The following is a 15,052-nucleotide window of genomic DNA, read 5'->3' as shown; positions in this document are numbered from 1 at the left end:
TCCGTGATTCTCCCGGCCGCGTCCAAAGAATCCCAAGCCGCGTTCGAGGGACGGACGGGTGGACGGCCGTGAGTTGAGGCGGAGGCGGGACTCGAACCCGCGTCTCCACAGCCCTCAGGCTCCACCCCGCGCTGCCGGGGGGCGGAGCCGCGCAGGCGCAGAGGGCGCGGCCGGGCGGGGGCGCTGCGGGGCGGCGGCGGGCGCGGGGCCGCGGGGCCGCCATGGGTGACGCGTTCGGCGGGGCGGAGTCGGGCACGCAGGTGAGGCGCGGCCCCCGCCCCGCTCCCTCAGCCCCGGGCCCGGGCACACGGGCGGGGAGGGCCGGGCGAGGCCACAGCCGGGGAAAAGAGGAGCGCCGAGCCGAGCCGAGCCTCCCCTCCCCACCCCGCGGGGCGGGCGCGGGGGAGCCCCCGCGGGGCCTCCTGAGGGGCGGTGCGTGAGGGAGGGAGTTGCGAGTTCCGCCCCCCGAGGCTTTCCCGGTGGATTTCCCCCGGATCCGGGAGGGATCCGGCTCCGCTGGCTCCCTGCTCTGCCTTTGTGTCGGGATGCGGGTGGGCTCCTACCATGGGTGCTTCGTGCAGCACGGGGGGAGGATGGTTCAGGTGTCTCGATAATTCCTGTATAAATATTATAAATATTATAAGTATTCCCATCGCGCTCCCCTCCCCAGCGTTGGAGGGATGCCTAAGGAAGAAGACCTGTGAGAAAGGATTCATTTAAAGATTCGGATTTGGTGATCTTAAAGGTCTCTTCCTAATTGATGAGTCTATAAATAAACATTATGTAAGGTGGAATTGCTTTCCTACTCTTTAGGAGAAAAGAGGTTTGAGTTTCGGGATTTTGTTGTGTTGTTTTATTAGTCTTTTTTTTTTTTCATTTCTGGATGTTTTATTTTTTAGAAACTTCCACTTGGCAATCAGTAGCTTAACTGCTTGGAGATTTGTATGTAACTGTGTCATAATATGTTGAATAGTTCACGTAGAAATGAAAAGTGTGATAATATTTATTTATTGTTAAAGCTCTGTGTGGTTTTTAGTGGGACTTGTGCTTTTAAGCCCTATTGACACTTAAAAAAAAAAATAGTACCAGATGTCCATTATTGGCAAATAGACACGAATTAAGGAGATGAGCTGTGCTCCTTGTCCAAGGGGTAAATGCATTTATTTGTGCACGTGAGTGGTGCCAACAGGGAATACACATGGCATCAACTGCCTGCAATGGATGGATATCCAACCTGGAACAAGGGAGGAGCTGACAGCCAAAGGGTTAAGAAAAGTCAGTGTATGAATACAGTGTCCAGACAAAAAAAATGGTAAAAGTACTTGAAACAGAAAACACTTAATTTAAAACAATATTTCTTTAAATAGTCTCATGCATGAAGTCAGGTTTTACTGAGTTATACTGAGTCCGCAATATTGTGCTTTTATTATTGAATGTAATTAATACAGCAAATTAGAACTTCTTGCAAAACACCTTTGGAATATCACAATAAAAGTACAGATAAATAGCTTGCATATGTCTTCATGCCCAAAGTTTACAAAAGCTCAGTCAGAGCGGTTATAGTGGTTGAGAATTAAATTTTGTCTAGTACTCGAGATAGGTTTGTATGTGTAAATAGCCTGTAGGTTAGCTCACAGCCTCTACCAGAGCTGGAGTATTTAATTTGAATTTCTTTAACATTTTAATGAAGTAATCTCTCATTCCTGACAAGACTTACGTGTGTGCTTCCATTGATGCACAGTGCTGTTGAAACCAACAGAGTACGAGCATGTCATATATTAGTGGGACTGTCCATATGCATATTTGTTTATTAAAAGAATGATGAATTAAAGAAGGCATAGCTGAAATATTTGAGTCTCATCAGGTTTGTCATTAATGACATTTAACCCAGCTGCTGCTGAACTTTGGCTGTACAGCTTGTTCTCTACATGTAACTGCACATTTGTGCAGTTTCTTGCTGGCATAATTTTCAAAGAACACCTAAGAGTGAGGAGCTACCACACTAGCAGGTTGCTGAAGGGTGGTGTTTTGTGTAAAAAAAGATGAAGAGAGGCTTATGGAGGAAGAAATGAGCACCTACACTTTTGTTATAGAATCTGAAGTCTCTAATATGGGATTTGAAATTGGTTTGGGATTTGTTTCTAAGATCTTCCCAGTCCAAGGTTCTGTGCAGTGGTGCTTTACTGCTGTGTTCTTTACATTGTGACAAAACTTGGGACACCTGACATCCCCCTTCCAGATTACCCTTTACATGCTGTAGATTTCTCGCCCTCTCATTTTCCAGAAGAACATATGAGGAGGCAAAATGGGAATGGCTCCCCTGGAACAGAGCCGAAGTGGCTCTTGCTCCATTTGGAACAGGCAGTGCTGTCCCTGTCTGTAATGTGGGCAGAGGTGAGGGATGCCTGTGCAGTGTCTCATCTCAGCTTTGCTTCCATGACTTCTGCTGCAGTGTGGACAAACCTTTGTGAGAGTTGAAGGAAAATTGTTGGCTGTTTCTGCCAGGAACCCCATTGCTCCCAGCATGGCACTAATGAGGCAAGTGCCTTTGGAGATTCTGCTTCAGAACTCGGAAGTAAATACAAGCTTGATAAAAACACAGGTGCAATATCATCAGCAAATTACCATAAATTACCTACATGAGCAGTGCTCAGAGAAAGCACCTGTAGTTATTTAAAATTAATATATAAACTTACCATTTAAATAACGGCAGATTTGTATTTAAATGATAGCAATCAATTTACTGTGTGTTTCCAGAACTCTCCCAGTAAATTTAAAGAGTTGATAGTCTAAGAGGAGACAGAGGCTCACTGTCCCAGAAAAAATAATCTGCAGAGGATATATTTGTTAATGTACAGATGAGGAGCAGGAGGCTGCAGCAATGTGTTTAGGCCAGCAGCAGTTGTGGCTGCAGTGCCCATCACTGACCCCGTTATCCCTGCGTGCCACAGCAGTGCTTCCTCTGCTAAGAAGTGAAGAGCATCAGAAAGCAGCAGCCTGTGGTGGTTTTCCTCTTTCCCTCAACTTCCACTGCTGATGAAGGGGTGAGAGGTTCCTGGCTCTTCTCCCCAGTGGGTGCAGCTTCTCCTCCCCAGTGGACCTGGCAGCTGCTTGCACAGGAGAGCTGCACATGTAGCGTCTGCTGAGGCCCTCTTGGTAGTTGAGAGCTGCTGGTTTATGTGCCCCAAGTTACATTCCTGCATTCTTATGTACATATCTCCCTCTGGATTTTTGCTTTGTCTAGATCATAGAACCCTGCTGGTTCCCAGGAGTTCACTGTGTGTTTTCTTTGCTTCACAAATGTGTGAAGTGTAATGGGAGGATCTGCTGATCCAGAGCAAGGTCAATTTGAGTGGTTTTTTGGCCCTTCAGAGGACGAGTCAGAAAACTCCTGGATACGTGTGAAGAGGCCAAGGCAAACACATTGACATTTTGTTAATGGAAGGGACTCTTAAAATGTCAATGTAAATGTCACACTTAGATTCCCATTGTGACCACTTGAAGTAAATTCAGGGCCATTTAATGGAGTTTTATTTTACTGTTAAAGGCAAACACACACAGAGCTGTTCCATTCAGAGCAAGTGTTGCTCATAGATGTGACAAGGAGGAAAACAAGGGAAGGCAGCAGTTGTTTGAAGGTGTGTGTGCTTATAACTCTTTTGGTCTTGAGGATGGGATAAAACTGACCAGGATTTGTTTTATTCAGATCTGTAAATGACCTCTGGGCGTCTTGGAGGATGTCGTGTTTGGCACCAGGACAGGTGCTCTGGTGACACTGAGCATCCCAATAATGTCCTTTGCCATGTGTGCTAACACATGTAGAGAATAACAGCTCTAGTACCAGGGAAAAGCTACATTCTTGCTTTACACAGTGGGCCAGAACTACTAACAACACAGGTTTTGTGAATACCTGTCTACTCGCTATGCAAATACCTCTCAATTTAAGAAACTGTCCATGATCCTTGAAGTAATTAGTTTTACAAAGGACTTACTTTACGAGGGGCTTTGGAGAACTTGCTTAACAAATTCAAGCTTGCCTTAAAAAGGTTCTTGCAGAGTCACTGGTGACTAATTACTTTTGAACATTCTTAATCCATACTCTGTTTGAACAAGTAACTATGATATAATAGGATTGTAGCCCAGAGCAGTCCTGTGTAACTTTTCAGGTGAAATGCACATGGTTTTACTTACAAATGGTCAGAGAGGCTGGCTCAGGGGATTGATGATGGGTAAGGTTTCACCTCTGCCAGAATTTTTTTTTGAGGTGATGGTTGTTACAAATGATATTCTTTCCCTTTGTTCTTTGGAATGGCAGCACTGCTGTGTACAGAGGTGATTGCTCTCACTAACGTCCCTGAACAGCCTTTGCTTTTTAAACTTTATTTCTCCTCACAGCCATTGGATCTGTGTGTTTGTCAGGCTGGGACCTTCTGATGCTGTAGTCCAGAGTATACATTTCCACATGTATTTATGAAAACATTTTTAAAATCAGGCTAATCTTTCAATAGAACTGTCATGGAAAACTGTCAGTTTTTGGAATCCTTTAAATTTGTTTCCTGAGGTCCATTATTTTAAGTTAACAGCATGGCTCTTTGTCTTGTCTTTAAAAGCTGCTTGCACGACTTGAGGGGAGAAGTTCTCTGAAGAATCTTGAACCTTATCTGTTTGCTGAGGAAGGATCTCCTGTTCATGGTAAAAATGTGTCTTTATCCCATTTATGGAAAAATGTTCATGTAAAGGTATTCTCAGAGATAAGCATACAAGTAAATTATTTTTCCCTAGATCAGAATATTAATTGTTGCTGTAGTTCAATGCAAACTAGATAAAATGGAATAATGCAATGTCACCCTTTCAAATGTCATTAAATAGGCCTTAGAATCTACTTTATTCATATCACAACAAAGGTGTAGGTGAGTAAATACCAAGCATGTTGGTCAGTGTCAGTAGTTTTCCAACAATTTGTTCTAGAGTCTGTCATTAAACAGTTTGTTTTTTTAATCAGTGGTCTAGACAACCACCACAAAGTCACAACTGCAGAAATTTGCAAAGAACATGAGGTTCAGTAAAGAGCAGAGAGTTCAGTGATACAGAGTTGTCTGGGTAAGTTGGGATAAGGGGCATGAGCAAACAGTGTTTTTCAATGAAGCCAAGTCACCAAGCCATTCAGTCTTGACCTGAAAAATCCTAAGTATGCTTAGATAGAGCTTCATAAACAATTCCATTATGGACATAGGTACTAATTAGTTGAATGAGTTCACAATGTCAGGATCAACATGACTCATAGAGACCTTCAGTGAATGAATGGGAATGTCAGATTGGAGAATTGGGGTAACCTTTCAATGACACCAGTACAAGAAATTTTAAGATCAAGATTGGATATTTTAATGAAAGAAATTAGTGAATTAAGCAGCAATTAACACACTATTCAGGAAGTCAGACTGATTTTCCAGATGGTGTGAAATTTAATGAATTTCATGATGGAAGAGACAACTCTGATTACACAAGACTGAAAATATATATGAAAAAAAGCATATGAGTGGCAAACAGTAAGGGTCAGTGGGGAGGTACTACTGTTGTGGAATTTATGTATGACTGAGTGGATTTCCTAGGGAAAGCATGTGGCTTCAGTGGTTAGCAGCACACTTGTCTGCAGTTTGAATTCCCACAAATATGGAAGGTTCAGAAGAAAGAGCAGAAAAAGCAATAAAAAGAATCAGGATAATTGGCTGAGAGATGATGCTGGTCTTCAAGCACAGTCACTGTGAGACCCTTTGTGTATTGTTTTGCAGCACTAGAGAACACATGTGGGCTTTAGCAGTACATGATTCCTGCCCTGAAAGTTTCCAGTGTGACATAGCAATGATAAAGGGCAGAGAAATACTCCTAAACCAGTGCAAGTAGAGCACAGAAGAGTGTTTGAATACTCTCCTTTCTGAACTGCTGTGTTACTCACAGGAAGAATTAAGGGCCAGGAGTAAAATTAGTGTATCTTCACCAGGCTCTCAAATTCTTAATTTTTTTAGAAGATAGGCTATTACTGTATTTTTTCCAAACATAAATATTAAATGATCTTTTAGTCTGGATGTTTGGTATATTTTAATCAACTTTACACACAGCAAATGCTTGAGACTGAGCTGGTTATGTACTGGTCAAACAGATTTTAAGAAGTTTTCTTGGGGGTCACTAACTGCCCTGAAGACTGTTCCAGAACCTCATTTCTAAAATTCATCACTGGTTTCTCAGCAGAGTCATTGAACTTTTGAAGCACTTGTATTTTTCTTCTGCTTTGAACAAATGGTATCAATTATTACCCATATTGGTCATGCTTTTTGGCTGACATTAATGAAGCTGCCTAACATATTAGCACAGCTCTTTAGCTGTATATATATAAATGGACTTCACCTGTTATTACGTTTTTGCTTTGTCTTTTAATACCACAGTATTCATGTGAGCCCATGTGTTATTTTGATGTGTGTTCTCATTATTCAGTCTTAAATCCCTGTTGAAGGCTACCTCTCCATTTGTCATGAACTTGACTTTTAGTGTGTCACTGTGGAATTCTGTAATATGTTGCCCATGAAGTCAATAGTGAACAGCTCTTCATCTAAAATGCTGTGATTAATGCAAAGACTTAAATTACTCTTTTTTTTCTGATGGAATTTAAACCAAACAAATATATGAAGTTTCAATAAACTATCCAAAGGTTGCATTTTAGTTCAGTGTTTATAACTTGCATGTCAGGGTACTGTAAAATAGGGACAGGTAATATAGGTATTAATGTGATATTCTAACCACTGCTTCTAATTATGATGGACTTGCATATTTAAGAGCACATAAGTACATTAATTACATACCATTTAAGCTCTTCTGGAATGGAGCAAAAGTGACACAAGCATTAAATAATCTTCCACTATTGCTGGTCCTATTTCCCCTGTGCCACTGGCATGAAGGTGTGGGTGTCAGTGCAAGGCTCTGATGTTCACCAATTGCATGACACCCAACATTAACTTGGAATAAATATCAGGCCTTTCTACTTCACTTACAAATGGTATAAATGTTTCTGCACAGTGTTGTAAATGACCAGCCCAGGAACTTCAGGGTAGCCTACAATGTGAAACACACAAAGTTATTGCTGAGTATTCCAACAGCTTGTTTGTATCTGCAGTGTCAGAAAACAGTCTAACCAGCATTTGCTGGTGGATTGATTAGAGACAAAAATAAGGCTTTTTTCATTCAAGACATAACACCAAACTGATTGGCTGGACTGAGCACAGTGTTTCAGTTAAAAATATATTAATCTTACATAAATATTCACATTTCTTCAGCATCATTTAGTTTAACCTGCATGTCCATTCATAGGATTGGAATATTGTTCTCTTTAGTCTGCCCATAATGGGTTAGTTCAGACTGCCCTGAGCCAGGCAATGTGTTGGGGGAATCCTTAAAACCTAACTCTTGAATGCACCAGTGCTGAATTTCATGTGAAATCACCCTGCTCATCCATCTCCATCTGTTAAATCTTCACAAACTTAAGTCTTTATTAACCCAATTAGTTTGTCTTCTGCATGTTTTGCCAAGCTAATGGAACATTCATCTACTGATATGTTTAGTGTCTGCCAACACCAATTCTAATAGAAAAAATTCCCATTAACTTTCCTCAATGTTAAATTGCTGTTCCTGCTCTCCCTCTCAGCCTGTTCTTGTCCTGTGACAGGATCTTTTTACTAATCCTCCTTTCAAAGTTGTTTTGACATTAATGGATGATGCTAGTCCTGATCACTCAGTTTCTTCTGTGACCTATTGTCAGCGTGTCAGAGGCTTCTTGAAAACGTCGCTGGCCTCATTTCCTCCTTTGCTGTGTCATGGTTTGTCCTCTCTGCCCCAGAGAAATGAATTTCCCCTCTTATCTTACTGTAACAGCCTGGTTGTTAATTCAATGAAACCCTACATTTATAGATGTTGCTATAAATGGCTCCTGTTTTGCACCCGTTCTTCTTGTGGGCAGCCTCCTGGATAATCAGGAATGCACAGAAATCCCCAGCTCTCTTGAGGTTTTCTTGCAGTCCAAGCTGTTACTGTTTCCAGAGTAACTCAAGTGTCTTGGTCTAACTACAAGGCAGCTGTGTATCTCTTTCAGCAATGTTGAACAAACTTTGAGGGGTGCTTGGCTGTGTTGCTCTTCGTATTTATAAACCACCACCACAAAAACCTCAGAGAATGATTTTTGTTATTCAACTTAGAATTTTTACTTAAATAAATTTTATTAGTTCTGTCAAAAAAACCCCTCATCTGGTGTCATTCTGCTCCACACAGACATTCTGGAATGTCTTCAGATGGAAAAAGTGAAGCATTTATTTCCCAGAATAATTTTTGAATCCTGCAGGTCATATTTTGCTGTAAAGGCAGGTGAAGCAGTCTATTGCCTGTTGGCCCCACTCACTTTCTGGTCTGGATTCAGAAATGCCAGTCAGGGTGGCAGAAGTTTTGTGCCATAGCCAGTGGCGAAAGATAAACTTTGTTCCTTATCAAAAGCTGCCTTATGCAATTGTTCTAAAATATTTCAAGAGACAAAATATGAGGGAATAACCTACCCAGCACTTTTAGGAGGAGTTCTTCCAAGCTGGTATCTCACCCTGCCAGGGTGTGGTTATGTGTCTGGCACAGGCTGTGTGACAGCAGAGCCACTGGCTGCAAGTGTCAGAGTTGGGCACTGTGACCTCTGGACAGGAAGAGAAAATAAAAACTTATATCCCAGGAAGTGTAATTGTCTTTCATCTCAGAAGTGAGGGAGCCATTCAGAACAGCTTAGTAGGGCTTGGGAGGCAATAAAACTTTTTAATAAATTTCCAAGTATCACAAATTCATAGAAATGGTATTTCTGAGTGTCACTGAAATGGACAGATTTGGAACATCAGGTGTAAATTGCTTTTAACACTTGCAAAGGGAGAAGAGCTTGATTTCTTCCCTGCCATCCTCCTCCCCTCATCCCAAACTGCATCTTGATGTTGTAGGCACTTGTGAATGAGGACATCCTCTAGAAGTTGAGCAGTGACTTGAAAAACCCTGTTAACTCAGGCAGGCACAAACATGTTTAAGGAAAGTTGCAGTTAATTCTCTACTCTCACATCCCCCTATGGAAAGCTGTTATGCCATTTGCACTTGCCTAGGCTGTGGAAATCTCTCACCTTCCTGCAATTACAGTTGTGTGATTCTCCTTACTGCATGTAGTTACCCTTCTGCCTATAAAATCCAAAATGTCATAAATAAATAATCCAGTTCCCAAAATTAGAAATTTATAAAGAGCAGCTAATAAATTAATTCTTTCTAGAGTCTTGCTCTGATACAAGACATCAGAAGACTGTATAAGGCTTTAGAGTATCTTGCATTCACATCCAACAAAAGAACTGGTTTCCTAATGAAGCATAATGCTGTTTTTAATTAACATTTTAAATTTTTATGATATATATTTTATGACCCACATGGATGAGGTAATTAGGCTGAATCCTTTTATGAACAGAGATCCTTTGCTCCAGACAGAGGCGTTGCCTGGAGTTGAAGGAATCCCTGAGTCTCCCTTGTCAAAAGAAGCAGTTTCACGTTATTATCACCACAGTAGAATGTAAGTGCCAAATTTACTGGTGTCCTCTTCACCAGTCACAGATTCCTGTAGGAATCCTGTGACATGCAGCCTGTGAAATGACCTCCAGTATGTCAAATATTTTTGGTTTTGTCCTCTACTTTGTTATTTTTTACTTGTGTGCATAGTGTAGATAGTTTCTTGGTCACTTTTGTAATGATACAGATGAAATCCAGTTACCAACTTTTTATTGATGGAAGTCTTCTAGAAGGTGCTGGCAGAGGTTTTCAACCTTGTTCACAGTTGATTAATTTCATTTTAGAGGCCTTTCTTGAAAACTGAAATGTCTTTTGGTAGATGCTAACCAGGATTTAAACAGTATTATGAATGTCAAATAAAATGCATTCCCCAATTTCAGAAGTGAGTATTGGTTCAGAAAACTCTGAAAACCAACTCTGGTCTATCCATGCTCTTACCTGCCAACGTGCTGCTTTGTTTTTGAACAGGAGATGTTATTGAATTCCATGGCCCAGAAGGGACGGGGAAAACAGAAATGCTTTATCACCTGATAGCCCGCTGCATCATTCCCAAAGCAGAAGGAGGACTGGGAGTGGAAGTCATGTTTGTTGACACAGATTACCATTTCGATATGCTCCGGCTGGTCACCATTCTTGAGAACAGACTGGCACAAGGGACTGAAGAAATGATAAAGCAGTGCCTGGGAAGGCTTTTCCTTGTGAGCTGCAGTAGTAGCACTCAGTTGCTTCTCACTCTCTACTCTCTAGAAAACCTGTTCTGTGCTCACCCCTCACTCTGTGTTTTGCTTTTAGACAGTTTGTCAGCTTTTTATTGGGTAGACAGAAGCAATGGAGGGGAGAGTCTTACCTTGCAGGAGATGAACCTGAAGAAATGTGCTAACTTCCTTGAAAAGCTTGTGACACAGCACCACTTGATCCTCTTTGCAACAACACAGACACTAATGCAGAAATCTGCAAACTCTGCAGAAAGCTTTTTACCTTTAAAACTTCCCCATGAAAGTGATACAGACTACAGACCATATCTATGTAAATCATGGCAGCAAATGGTAACCCACAGGGTATTTTTCTCTAAGCAGTGTAATTCTGGCAACAGCAAGGATTTTACTGTAGTTTCTTGCCACCTCAAAAGAAACCAGATAGTAAAACGTTCATTTAGTGTTGCAGAATGTGGAGTTCAGTTTTAACATCAGTTTATTTTGTAAACGTTTATCAAATCCTCGTGCTTAAGGCCTGATTAGGTCTAAGTAGCTTTTAGTAACTTTTCAACTAGCTGGTAGTTGCTGGGTGATTAATAATTGTTGTCATCATTTTCTTGAAATTCAGTGAAGGGCAGAGAATGGTAACATTTTTCAATTACTTCAGCAATTCAGTCCAAACTATAGAGGAATGTTGACATTACTTGTTTGTGCTTAATCAAGAAAATAGCAACCAAAGACACACTGAAGTCCTGGTATCCTTCAGCAGTGTAACCCATGTGGCCAAATGCCTGTTGGGATTTCTGGGTCTTGCTGCTTTACACTCCTTCTCTTCCAGGCTGCAGAAGTAGGAGCCTCCTTGTCTGTGGCAGAGGTTGCCAAGAGGCCAGAGTTCACTCTTTACAAACATTGGCCTTGGTTTATTCCCTGTAGCTTTGGGCACAAGAAATGCCAATTTTGCCTGAAGAAGAGGATTCATTTTCACAGCCTATTAAATAGTGGTGATCCTGACTGTGCTGCTTTTCCTGACTCTCAGCCTCCATTTCCATTAGTGAGTGCTCAGGGATTGCAGCTTTTCTGACCCTTACAAACATCTGCCATTGAAGAATCTTCAGCTATTAAAGAAGTAGAGGCATGGTTTCCATAACTGAAGGAAAAATAAAGACCCAGCTCTGGGTACCTGTGAGTTTGTGCTGCATGCAGCAAACAGTTTAATTTTTGAAAATAATTAAGTGCAAGTTATGGGTTGTTTTGGGAGTGGGGGTTGGTTTTTTTTGTTGTTTATCATTTTTTAAAATGATGCACACACTTTTTTCTCTCCCCTCCCTCATTATTCCTTCCCACTTCTTTCCCTTCCCCACTCTTTAAGAAATCCAGAAATGCCATGCCTCTGGTCTTTACCAATATGTATTTGCCACATGTAGAACATTTGTGTGCAGGATTTGGCATGTAACATGTTGCAATTCTGGCAAAGAAGATTCAGAACTTATGAGAAATGCCCTCCAGTTCTGGCAAAAACACCACATTATTTATGAACCTCGAGTGCCCTTTGAAAGCTTCAAAGTGCTTTACAAGAAAGAAAATTGCACACAGTACATTATTTAATACAAAAACTTACATTAGCTTACAAATTCAAATTACTCAAACAAGGGGGAAATACTTCTCACAGCGATGTTTGTTCAGTCATGTTGCACAGCACGTTTTATAGTTTAGATTGAAGAGATTATTAACAAAAATGCATATTAAAAAGAAGTATCTAGCTCTGTATCTTTTTGAGGAAGATGCCTGAAAAACTCTGTTGTGAGACACTTACCTTTGAATTTCCTGACTTCTAAAGCAGCTTTTTCAAGCTGAATATATGTCTAGAATCCCAGCTGTGTATAGTTCAGTTACTCTCTTGGGTTTCTCTGTGTCTGTTCACAATGAGTTCAGTTTAATTATTCTTTTTGTGGGAAAACTTTCTTTTTTCCCTTCTCATTTTAAACCTTCCATCTGATCACTTCTTCACGCCATCAGTTCCTTTACTCTGACACACGAGCAAACTTTGCCTTTTCAACATCTCCCCAGAGCTGCTGATTTTATAGAATGTCACTTCATTTGTGCTTTCTCATCCATCAGGACCAATATGTATTTTATTTCAAAACCTGCATAAGTACACAAATCCATGAAAAAATATATAACAACCATTCAGCTTAGAGTGGACCAAAGTTAGATGGTTTACCATGAGTAGACATTTTGTCTATGAATTATGATAAAGGGCATTATTGAATTTTTTGTAAAAAAGAATGGGAAAATTCAAGTAGAGCTAGAGAACTTTAAGATTGGAAAATTCTAGTATTATGTAATTTCTATTAGAAAAAAATCAAATACAAAAGCCCCCCTTTCCATTGGAGAATACAGCTCCACTGATGATTAACTTCTTCATAAAATCATACTTGCTGAAGAATATACTTGAGAAAAAAATACAATGGATATGTTCTGGCATTCTTGTCTGGAAAAAAGGCTTTTATATTCTTCACAATGTAGTTTGTATTTTGCATTGTACTATAAAAGAAATGCCTAAATTGAAATGAAGCCAGAGTTCTAGTTGATCAAAAAGAGCACCTCAGGAAATTTTGAAATTTCCCAGTTTTATTTTTACTTTGAATGCAGACAGATTTTTTTAATTCTCTGGTAATTGTATTATTCATGCTCTGCACATTTGTTTTAGCTGTATAGCCAGCCTGGATTTCTGAGGTGCTGAGCATCTGCATATCCCTGTAATGCTGCAGGAGCAATAGGAAGAACATAATCTGGGAGTTCACTGACCTCATCCTCTGCCAAAATTATGCCACTTGGAAAAATGAACCTTTAGGATACAAGTCTCAGAAAGATGCAGTGATAAAGAACCCAGACAGCAGCGATTTTGTTTGTACCTTAATGCTCTCTGGGTATTAAACATGGGGTTTGCCGTTTTTTGAGTGGAGAATTTTCTCCAAATTTTGTACTGATTGTAGTTAGTGGAGGCTGCAGTCCATCCTTGTGAGCCAGGAGGAGTGTGTGAAATGCAGCATTATACCTGGAACACTGTTTAATGCAGATCCTCCTCTTTCACCTAGACCTGCTGTACCACCCTGTCTCCAGCCCACTGTCTCACCTGAGGTGCCCTGAGCTGCTGCAGCTCAGTCTCCCAGGGAGAAGCACATTTCAGGTTAGTAGGTCTGTGCTAAATCAGCCCTGCAGAAGAGCATGGAATACATATATTCCTGAACTGTGATTTAGCCAGGTATTTCTTAGAAATGAAAATCCTTTCATGTCAGTGCCATTATTCTTCAGCTCAGGGTGGTATTATTAAGGCTTTTGTAGGCACAGGAACTTTTTACATTCCTTAGAATTTTGTTTGTTGTTTCATATGCAACACGGAATTAAAGCAGCGAGTTTGAAATAAAGAGGAACTTGTTCACCCTTTCCCCCATCTTTTTCATAATGAGAGGACTTCTTAACAAAACCAAATTAAAGAATTTTGCAGATTTTATATTTATTTTCTACTTAACTAGTATTTCTATGGACACCTGGAAAGAAAATGTTGAATTTTATATTCAGTTAAAAGTTCTTTGTATTCCTAGACTTTTTATAGAGCAAATAAAATACAAACAACAGCTTGCTTGGTTTAAGTTTGCACTTGCACATAAAATTCAAGTTTCTTTTTTCTTATGTAACTAATCTCAGAAACATAATTTTCCTTGGAGTTTGGAAATGGCAGAAGATAAATGTTCTCCTGTGGAAACTTACCTGCAGTTGTATTTTCCTGGAGAGTAATGGACAGAGGAAGAAGAAATACCACTTTAATGGCAGCTCTACAGAAGCCTTGGACTGTGTCTGAAGAGGAACATGACTTTTTACTTTTCTGTGGCTGCTCTAATAAAATGTTTCTTGAACCTTTTTATTCAGATGAACTTTTAATATGCAAATACCATACTGGGGCAATGGGCAACATCATTTTGCCATCACCAAGCCTGATGTCAAACTTAAACCTCAGGATAAAGCTGTGCCACAGCACCAAACTCCAACTGGTGTAGGAAGTTGCAGTGAATTTTCACATGTATAAAAGCTGCAGACAGGTGCAATGTGTCCAACAACTACAGAGTAGCACAGAACCCCTGCATTTCATAAAGAAGGGGAGGCACTGGAAGGGCATGGAAATCTTTGGCAATGGAAAAGAATTTCAGACAGGTAAAGGAACATGAGTACAATGCATGTGCATTATCTGGATGGAGAACTGATGCCCTGCAGCACTCTCTGAAATCAAAGATCTGGCTGTCCCTGTGTGTGAGAGAAGACAGCAGAGTGGCACTGGGCTATGAATAACATGGAGTGTGACAAAAGGGCCCATGGACTGTTCACAGATCTGTCTAGCACTTTGAGAGAGAAGGTTGACTAGAGTGGACCTGTAGGTTGTTCCCATCTGGGAATATGGATTCCATAATGTAGATGCTTTATAGCTTATTTATAATGAAAATATAAAACTGCTGCTCTGGACTCAGGAGGAATTAAATGTAAAAACAGACTTCCTATTTTATGTTGGGGGGTTTTTTTCCCTCCAGCTCTAGGCACCTTCCCAACAGTCAGCACTTAGCTCCAGAGCACTCTTGTAGCTTTCTGTGGCAGGAGCAAGCTCCACTGAAAGTGAGTCCTTCTCTCCTTTGCTGAGGGTTTATGCACACTCTTTATTACCAGCACAGACTGGGCTACCCAGACAGGGA

General features: G+C 40.7%; 1 protein-coding gene across 2 annotated transcripts; it reads left to right on the top strand.

Moving 5' to 3' along the window:
- The first annotated feature begins 206 nt into the window (after positions 1–206).
- Positions 207–14,233, top strand: XRCC2 (X-ray repair cross complementing 2). Of its 2 annotated transcripts, none has more exons than XM_033058109.1 (3): positions 207–260; positions 4,611–4,692; positions 10,084–14,233. In XM_033058109.1, exons 1-3 carry the CDS (start codon positions 222–224, stop codon positions 10,797–10,799), a joined length of 837 nt encoding a protein of 278 aa, XP_032914000.1. In that variant the 5' UTR covers positions 207–221; the 3' UTR covers positions 10,800–14,233. The 2 variants fall into 2 exon arrangements, with proteins under 2 accessions (XP_032914000.1, XP_032913992.1); XM_033058101.1 differs by lacking the exon at positions 207–260 and adding an exon at positions 681–2,394.
- The last annotated feature ends 819 nt before the right edge of the window (positions 14,234–15,052 follow it).

The sequence above is a fragment of the Catharus ustulatus genome, chromosome 1, assembly GCF_009819885.2.
Source record: "Catharus ustulatus isolate bCatUst1 chromosome 1, bCatUst1.pri.v2, whole genome shotgun sequence".
Classification (NCBI taxonomy): Eukaryota; Metazoa; Chordata; class Aves; order Passeriformes; family Turdidae; genus Catharus; species Catharus ustulatus.
The sequence above is the reverse complement of the archived record's forward strand: the minus strand, read 5'-3'. Positions and strand labels throughout refer to the sequence as shown.

Bases quoted from the DNA above. Each gene is read 5' to 3' on its own strand.
- XRCC2 (XM_033058101.1), top strand. From the start codon at position 2,293: ATGAGGAGGCAAAATGGGAATGGCTCCCCTGGAACAGAGCCGAAGTGG. The intron at 2,395-4,610 runs GTGAGGGATGCC...TGTCTTTAAAAG, and splicing joins TGTCTGTAATGTGGGCAGAG to CTGCTTGCACGACTTGAGGG. The intron at 4,693-10,083 runs GTAAAAATGTGT...GTTTTTGAACAG, and splicing joins GGAAGGATCTCCTGTTCATG to GAGATGTTATTGAATTCCAT.